A 9,921-nucleotide genomic window follows, 5' to 3' on the forward strand; every position below is an offset into this window, starting at 1 on the left:
CACCGGTGCCGGCCACGTGACTCCCGACATGTAGCTACTAGCGCGTGCACGTGTGTGTGTGTGTGCGCGCGCGCACGCGTGCTGTCGGGGTAAGTGTCGGTGCCTGAGTTTTTCCTTGCTGCCGGGAAGAAACCCGTGGCTTCTGAGCCTCGAAGAGCTATTTCTCTATGAAGATAGTGTGCAAATTAGAGCAGAGCAGTGTGGGATGAACCGAGGTTAGTTTTAGTTCCCAGGGTTACCCTTCATTTTTCTCTTAGAAATCGCTTTAATTTCTGCTTCTTTCATTTTGCAGGGGTCACTTAGTCACGTTGTCACTGCTTTTGCTGCTTGTACCCCGGAAGCATAAGTCAACATGTTCTTCTTTCTCCTTTATTTTACTGAAATTGGCCAGTGCCAGCTAGAGCAGTGCCTCTCAGTCCAAACTGCACATTCCAAGGAGATGGAGTGGCTTTTCATGTTACAGCTTGGGTTTAGGCAATGCTAATGTGCAGGTTGCCAGTGACCTATTCTAAAACAGAGGTTCACAAACTTATTTTTTTTTCTTTCCGTACACACCACCCAGGTTTTTATTCCCTCAGCCGAGTGCGCTCCGGACGCCAGGAGACAAGGAAAACACACGTACCTGGCGGCGCTCCGCTGACTGGGGACCCCCAGAAGCCACTCCCGCCCGGCCGGTCGTCCCAGCTGCGTCCCTCCCTCCCCAGCGATGCAACCCGCAGAGCCAACCCCGCAGGGAGCGAGAGAAGCTTCCAGTCCTGGCGCCACGACCTTCTTCCAGCTCCAAGGCCCTTGCCCTCGCCTCCCAGTTCACAAACTTATTGTTTTTGTTAATCCTCACTCCAGGATATTTTTCCCAATGCTTCCCAGAGAGAATGGAAAGGAGGGAGGGAGGAATGGGGAGAAACAGAGCGAGCCAGGGAAACAAACATTGATGTGAGAGAGACACATTGGTTGGTTGCCTTCTCACACACCCCCAACCAGGGCCCTCCCTGATCAACCTAAAACCCACGTACTTGCCTTTGACCGGAAATTGGACCCTCCACCCCGTGGTGCACAGGCAATGCCCTAACGGCCTAACCACTGAGCTCACCTGCCAGGACCAAACTATTTTATTCTAGGACCCTCGTTTTCACTGTTAAAAATTAGGAGCCCAAAGAAGTTTTTTTGTGGGACATAAATTGATATGTGTCATTTCAGAAATTGAAACAAAATGTAAAACTATTAATTCATTTAAAATAACACAAATAATTAAAATATTTTTTCAAAACAAAAAAACGTAGTGAGGAGCATAGCCTTGTTTTATATGTTTGGAAAGCTCATGTCTGAAGGAAAGACAGCTGGATTTACATAACTGCTGTTCCGCCTGTGGCAGTGCCACACCCCATGTGGCTGCTAGAGCACTTATACAAATGAGAGAATGATAGTGACGCTGGCAGATGTTATCTTAGTTTTGACCTCAATGGAGGCCCAGACGTCTTGGTGACACCTACACTTCTTCTCTCCTGGACTTTGAGAACTCCTCTGAGGCTGAGAAGACTCAGGTTTCTCTTCTTTGGGCAATACTCACTCAGTACATCATGCCTGCCTCCATTTCCTTCCACCTCCCTTTTAAAAAAATCGTATATCCTAGAGATCCCTCTATAATAGATTCCTGATTCCTTTTGATAGCCTATTTGATAGTTTCTCATACATGGAGACACTGTGTTATCATCTCTTACTCTGTAGGATCTGCAGCCTTGAAACACACCCAGAAAACCCAAGATGAGTTATTGACAATTTTGAACTTACATTCTAAGTTTTTCTTCATTATCTTAAGTGTGTTTTAACACTTTTTATGCTATTTGCCACTAGTATAAAACCAAATATGTAGGCCAAAAGGATTCCAAAGTAGGAATCTATATATATAAAAGGCTAATATGCAAAGTGTCCCCTTGGGTATTTGGTTGTGCATTATGATGTGTGCTGACCACCAGGGGGAAGCATGGAACGAAGGAAAGCCCTAGCTGGCAGCTGGTAGCCAGCAGCTGGCAGCTGGGGGAGGCAGGCCTTGGCTGGCAGCCAGAAGGCCCTAATCAGCCCTGGTCGCCAGCCAGGCCTAAGGGCCCTACCAGTGCACGAATTTTGTGTACCAGGCCTCTAGTTTTGTTAATATTTTGATTACCTCACATAAAAGGTTGGCAAGTCCTACTGGTCTGGTGTTTCATGCTGCTTTCCTTTCTATAGCTACTTATTCAGTTCTTAACTGGTTTTTCAGCCCAAGTCTCTCTCCATTTTAAGTGTTGTCGCCAGATTAATCTTTCTGAAGAAATTGGACTAGTCCAGTGATAGTGAACCTTTTGAGCTTGGTGTGTCAGCATTTTGAAAAACCCTAACTTAACTCTGGTGCCGTGTCACATATAGAATTTTTTGATATTTGCAACCATAGTAAAACAAAGATTTATATTTTTGATATTTATTTTATATATTTAAATGCCATTTAACAAAGAAAAATCAACCAAAAAAAATGAGTTCACGTGTCACCTCGGACACGCGTGTCATGGGTTTGCCATCACTGGGCTAGTCATTATTCATAGGTTTAAAAACATTAAAGTCTTCTCATTACATTGATTTTAAGATCCTTTGTGAAATCAAGAAATAAATGATTGGTGTCTTATTTGCAAAACTCTGAAAAATGAGTTTCAATCTCCTTACAGGGAATTTGAAGCATTAACAAGCACTCAGGGAGAAATTTAAGGGGTGATTGATTACCTGAATCCCACTCCAAGGTGCCGAAAGTGGTCAAAGGAAACATCTCTGGTTGCAGGGAACATGAGTATCTCAGAGGACAGAAAAGCAAATGTTCAGCTGCTCCCTGGGGCCGTGCTCTCTTCCTTCCTTTCTAGCTTCCCTTTCCCCTTACCCCTGCATTTGACTCAATAGTGTTTATAACATAATAGAGGCCCAATGCATGAAAATTTGTGCACTGGAGGGGGCGGTCCCTCAGCCCAGCCTGTCCCTTCTCACAGTCCAGGAGCCCTCAGGGGATAAGCAGCAGTCTGGCCTCCCTCTGCAGGAGCTGACCGGGCGGATCAGGGGAAGGCGCCACCTCCATCACCCCGCTGCTGCTGCCACTGCCGGCCACCATGGCTGCCTGCCCTTGGCCCTTGCAGCCGCCGCAGCTTTGTCCAGAAGGATGTCCAGAAGGACATCCATTCTATCTGGTCTAATTAGCATATTACTCTTTTATTAGTATAGATTCCTTTATGATGTCTTCAAGCTTATTAATTTATGGTATATATTCACTGACAGAAGACAGCAAAAGTGGAAGTACTTACAAATATGGCTTTTTATTCCACTTTAAGAACTTTAGATCAGCTCTTTCAACAGATTGAGCTGAAAATGTTTAACTTGCTGCATTGCATTTTATTTACCGATTTAGGAAACAGACTCAGTTCTGGTGATTTACATGTTAATATTAAAAGTATAGAGTCTCATGGCCTTTGTGCTCCTCACTCCCATGAGGGTAGGGATTTTTATTTGTTTTATCATCCAGCATCCAGAGCAGCGCTTGGCACAGAGTAAAAATTCAATAAACATTTTTTTGGACCAATGCATGAAAAGGCAACACAACCACAAACTCCAAACCATCTTTATTAAAAACTATCAATACAGTATAAAAATAGCTTCAATTATATAGAATATAGAAATATAGCTCTACAAAATTAAATTATTTTCACACAATTTAGTGTATAGACTAAACTTTAGTCCCTAAAGTTTTAGTAACATTTAATAACATTTTAAAAAACAGCCAAAGTATAAATCCTATTCTCAAAAATGTTTAGTGCTGAATACTTTTCCTCAGCTTCTTTCCAACATTTTGTACAGTAGCAGGTATGATTTAGCTGACTCCTTGGCTTTCAACCAGTGGATATTTGATAATAATAGTAGCAGCAGCTAACACTTTTATAGCACATAACATGTGCCAGCACTATTTAGAGGGAACCCACACACACAACAAACAATTTATTCACAATATTCTCAAGAATGCTCAAAGCAGACAAACCTACTAAGTTGGTTTCACAGGTTTTCCCATTTGTATTAGAAATATAAAAAAGCAGGCACTGCAAATTTACTATCTTGCCTGTAGGCATCATCATTAAAGTCCCTTGGCACAAAGTCCCTTGCTGAGTATAGTTCTTTAACCCCATAAAAATAAATCAACAATAGCTAAAGAAAAGGGAGGGAGGAAAGGCAGTAGACTCTAAAATGGAATTGTGGGGAGTTTAAAATACAGGGTGGGACAAAAGTAGGTTTATAGTTTATAGTGAGTATGCAGAAAACAGCTTATTCTTATATTTGTCCCACCTTGTATATGATGGTGATAAGACAGTACTTGATATTTTTTTAAAATGGCTATTATATAATCTTTTGCATCAATAGGCTTTTGTGAAAGGGCCCATTTGCAGGATGCTAACAAAATCCAACTTAATGTTTCTATACCTGCCAGAGTATATATCTCTGTGGTATCTGCACTGTCACTTTGTCCCCTTTATTTAATAGAGTGGCAGGTAAGTATTTATTGTCCAGTATTCAAACTAATCTATTTTCAGATGTGACTTAGAACATATTTGGAAAAAAGGTATACTAAGTTTATTTGCAATGTTTACTTTAATATCCATTTAGAGATGAAAACCAAGATGATGTTTGGTTTCATTTTTAAAAAATGTAATGTCTTTACTATGTAGACATTACGGTATCCATCTATAACATAGCAAATGATTTCTCCTTATTAAGATCTGTGGTCCGCTTTATCTTTTTGTTTCAGTTTTTGAGTGGTGGTCAGTATGATTCTTTGATACCAGAAAAGCAGTTCAATAGACTAAAATTTTATTAAATGAAGAAAAAAAACCCTGCTATGATAAAACCCCAAGTTTTCAGTCTGTTTGAAAATCTGAAGTGATAAGTAGCTGCATTTATTAATAATTCTCGGTATTAAAAAAAAAATCATAGTGTTTTTTTGAAAATATCAAGAAATTGAAGACATTTAATAAATATTTTTAAACACAGCCTTAATACCCATGATACTTTAATGCCCTGAGCTCAGAGAAGTGCCCTTGCTCATGGTTACAGCACTAATTGTTACAGGACTGGTCACGTTCTCTCAATTTCCTGACTCTTTCACCAGATTCAATATTAGTCTTGAGATAAATACACAACGAATTGAGTATTTTTCCAAGATAAATATTTCTATATTGATTTTACATAAAACACTTCACATTATTTCAAACTAGTCAATAAATTAATGTTATATACCAAAATGGAAATAAGTTAACAACTCCTTCTTCATATTTTGGTCAAGTATCTTTTCAAAAGTCTCACAATACTAATTAAGATCTAGTGCATCAAACCCAACAGCATATGATCTAAATATTTAACAATATTAAGTTCAGTGAAAAGAAACTAAACTGTATCTTCTGTGTATGGATTTCAGCAATCCTAACACTGCTCAGTGCTTCTTATTGTACAGTGTTGCTGTGTAGCAAGGAAACAGTTACAAGGTCAATCCAAAGAACAACTTAAAAGCCATTTCAATGGCAATTTCTGTAACGGAGTCATGAAAACAGACATAAAGTTCTTGAACTTTGGGATGAAGAAAGAGTCTCCTGTAGAGGAAAAGAAAACATTTATTTTAGAAATTCATATAACAAAGAAAAGTTAAAACTTTCCATTCATTTTATTTTATTTATTTTTTTGTTTCTGAAAGTTTCAGTAATAAATTAAAACACTAATCCAAATCTCCCCATATGGGCCACCAAAAACAAATAAACAAACAAACAAACAAGCAAACATACAAACAAAACCACTAATCCAAATCTATAGTAGAGGGAAATGCACTTAGATTTACTTTTAAATAAATGATATGTGCCTTAGGTCAATTATTTTTATTTTTCTACAGTGTAAAAAGCGTATTTTATCAATATATTTTACCATATCCCTGTTTTTAAATATTAAATTTACACATTATTATTATGGTAAAGCCAATGGTGATACCATCATTTTAAGTACAAGTTATTAAAGATTGACATTTACTTCCTAAAAGTTAATTATTAAAATATTAAATATATGATAGTTCCTTTTTGCAGATAGTATTGAATTGGGATTAACAATGAAATTTTACCTGGTTTTCTTTTTAATTTAAACATGTTTTTATTGATTTTAGAAAGAGGAAGGGGGAGGGATAGAGAGATAGAAACATTAATGAGAGAAGACCATCTACCAGCTGCCTCCTGGATAGAGCCCACAACCCGGGCATGTGCCCTGACCAGGAATCGAACCTCTTGGTTCATGGGTCAACGCTCAACCCCTGAGCCACACTGGCCGGGCTATTTGGTTTTCTTAAAGAATTAAAATCTATTTAATCAATACTATATAAATCAAACTAAATCAGCAGTTCTGCCTGACTTCCTTAAATGTCTCTATTCTACATAGACCTGCATCATCAGAATTCGACACCTCTTGATTCTTTCTATTCCAATTATTGTGAATACAGTTAACTGTTCCACTGCACACTGTGTGCGTGCCTAACTGTTCCTATCTCTATTCTCTCGTGTATCCATGCCATTCCATTTGCTGGAATGCTTACTTATCCAATAGCACAGCTCTGATCACACCACAGAACTGAACTGATGCTCCCAAGCTTAGTTGGTTATACATCAGAATTACAAGGGAGCTTATTGGGGTAGGCCCTTGTAGGGTGCAGGCATCTCTGAGTTTAACAGGTGTCTCAGGTGATTCTGATCCCATGGACCAGAACACAGGAATTACTGCTTTGGATAATGTTTGTAAAGTGTTTGTCATACAATTTAGTACTACATGGTAGGTGTCCAGTTGGTGTCACCTAACTTCCTGCCCCTTCCTCCAACAAGTCTTTACCCCCAACTAAGAGACTCTTTGTTGGCTCAGTATTTCCCTTAAAATTTAATTCCTTAGAATTGAAGGCTCTCTGCTTTCCACCTTGGTCTTTTTCACTTTCTCTTTGGCAGTGATCGGCAAACTGTGGCTCGCAAGCCACATGCGGCTCTTTGGCCCCTTGAGTGTGGCTCTTCCACAAAATATCATTTGCGGTTGCGCAAATACAGTGCAATTGAAACTCCGTGGCCCATGCGCAGAAGTCGGTATTTTGTGGAAGAGCCATACTCAAGGGGCCAAACAGCCGCATGTGACTCATAAGCCGCAGTTTGCTGACCACTGGTATATGGCATTCCTTTACCATTCTGGCAAACCAGTCTACTCACTGCTATGCCTTATGATTTGTTCATCCCTTCTTTTTCCTAAAATGTTTTATTCAAATCCAATTAATTTTCTAAACCAGATCAAATGGAATCTCTAAGCCTTTCCTTGTAAACCTAGATTCCCATAGCATTTGGTTGTATCAACTAATTTATTCTATCTAGTCTGTCTCCATATTCTATAATAATTAAAGAGTAATATGCTAATTAGACCAGACATCCTTCCAGACTTCCTTCCGGACAAAGCTGAGGCTGTGAGGGAAGCCCGGGTCCTGGGTGCTGGAGGGAAGCCGGTGCCGGCAGCCGGGGGAAGGAAGGCCTACTCTTACACCAATTTCGTGCATTGGGCCTCTAGTATATTCATAAATATATAGATATATGAGCATAGTTCATATTTCTTCTGCTAGATGTAAGACTGCTAGATACAATGAGAGTGCATTTATCTTTCTGTTTTCCATAACACCCACCCACCACCATAGTTTGCCAAGCACAGTTCCAATTACTAAATTGTTATATATTTATCAATATATGTGTTAGGTGCCAGTGGTCAAGACAGATATGATTCCTGACCTCACAGAGCTAACATTCTAGTGAGGGGGAGAAAGACCATAAACAAATAAGAAAATAAATAATAAAGAGGTTATATAATAGAGCGTAACTGAGTAGCCCTGTTAATACAGGAAAGAGATTATGGATCCTCTCTTTGAGGAGATGACTTCTTAGAACTGGTCTGAATCTCAAGGAGCTGGACATGCAAAGGTTAAGAGGCAGAACAGCCAATACACAAAGAATAGCAAAAACAAGATTTGATTGATGGGTGCCAATGTGGCTATGCATATGGGATGGAGGAGGAGAGTGACAGAAGGTGGAACCAGAGAGGTGGGCAGGGGCCAGGTCAGGCAAGGACTTACAGTTAGTTGGTGGGGAATGAGGAGGAGGAGAACAAAGGGAAGAGGGCAAGAAAGGATAGAAGAAAAGGAGGAAGTAGGGGTAGAAGGAAATAGCTATAAAATTGTGAAATCATTTATTTTTAGTTTATCACTAATATAATTTTGTAAGATAACGAAGAAAGCTATTTGTTTATTTTTAAATATATTTTTATTGATTTCAGAGAGGAAGGGAGATAGAAACATCAATGATGAGAGAGAACCACGCCTGCATACCCCCCACTGGGGATCAAGCCTGCAACTCAGGCATGTGCCCTTGACTAGAATTGAACCCGGGACCCTTCAGACTACAGGTCGATGCTCTATCCACTGAACCAAACCAGCCAGGGCAAGCTATTTGTTTTTAATAGAAAAGACTTGAGAGGAATTTAAAGGAGATACTTAGCAAATAAAATAAAATTCTAAAATATATTAAAATATTATAGTTAGGTTAATAATTTCATGCCTACATCCTAAAACTTTACCACATTTCTTTCACTTTTCTCTAACATTTTACTTCACTTTCAAATACTTTTTTCCACTTACCCTACTACCCAATAAGCCATAACTGGTGGTGCTTTTCTCTGGTCAGTCCAGTTTTCAGGTGAGCATTCAAACAACACTCCATGTTCTTTCACAGGATTTAGAGAAGACACCAAATTTGTAGAACCTGAGTGATCTGCAATGTTTAGTGCTTTCTTTTTCTGTAAATTAATAGATATTATTAGTATTAACTGGTATTAATAGTGCTGATCCTAGCACTTAAGAGCCTGAAATAATATTCTTTTTACCTGCAGGAAAATTTTTACTTTTTCTCATACTTTAAATACCATCCTATCTAATAATAGACAAACATGGTAATTGACCATACCTTCGCTATGCCTCCCATTGGCTAATCAGCATGATATGCAAATTAACTGCCAACAGAGATGGAAGCTAATTTGCATACGGCAGGCAGGGCAGGACAGCGCCTCCTCCCCAACCATCTGAGCCTGCTATCTGCAACCTAGTCGGCGGGCCTCTGTGTGCGACCCGACCCGGGGCGGCCGGGGGGGGCAGCAGCGATAGGCCAGCCCGCCCAGGCGTCTTATGTGCGACCCGCCCGGGGTGTCCCGTATGCGACCTGACCTGGGGTGGCGCCCCAACCTCCGGATCGGTCCTGCTGTGTTTGCGACCTGGGGAGGCACCCCAACCTCCGGATCGGCCCTACCGTGTGCGTGACCCGGGGAGGCAGGGCAGGCACCGAAGGATCGGGCCTGCCATCTGCCACCCGGGGAGCGGGCCTAAGCCAGCAGGTGGTTATCTCCCAAAGAGGCCCAGACTGGGAGAGGGCACAAGTGGGGCTGAGGAACACCCCCCACCCACCTCCCCCACCAGTGCACAAATTTTTGTGCACCGGGCCTCTAGTCTCCTATAAAAGACTTCATAGATAAAGTATCCCTTGACTTTTACAGGGAACATTTTGTTCATAGTCCTGTATTAGTATTTATGTTATACTAGAGGCCCAGTGCACAGAAATTTGTGCACTCGGGTGGGGGAGAGGTCCTTTAGCCCGGCCTATGCCCTCTTGCAGTCTGGGACCCCTTGGGGGATGTCCACCTGCAGGCTTAGGCCCGCTCCCCAGGGGAACAGGCCTAAGCTAGCAGTCAGACATCCCTCTGGCAGCCTGGGAGCCCTCGGGGGATGTCCACTTGCCAGCGGGGAGCAGACCTAAGCTGCAGCCAAAC

General features: G+C 41.0%; 1 protein-coding gene across 1 annotated transcript in view; it reads right to left on the reverse strand.

Annotated features, from left to right (window-relative positions):
- Window positions 1-3,608: 3,608 nt before the first annotated feature.
- INTU (inturned planar cell polarity protein) overlaps window positions 3,609-9,921 on the reverse strand; it is a 60,983-nt gene continuing 54,670 nt past the window's right edge. The window contains 2 exon segments of the mRNA XM_006762825.2: window positions 3,609-5,642; window positions 8,741-8,898. Coding sequence (XP_006762888.1) covers window positions 5,531-5,642; window positions 8,741-8,898 — 270 coding nt within the window. The 3' untranslated portion in view covers window positions 3,609-5,530.

This window comes from Myotis davidii, unplaced genomic scaffold, assembly GCF_000327345.1.
Source record: "Myotis davidii unplaced genomic scaffold, ASM32734v1 scaffold438, whole genome shotgun sequence".
NCBI classification, from domain to species: Eukaryota; Metazoa; Chordata; class Mammalia; order Chiroptera; family Vespertilionidae; genus Myotis; species Myotis davidii.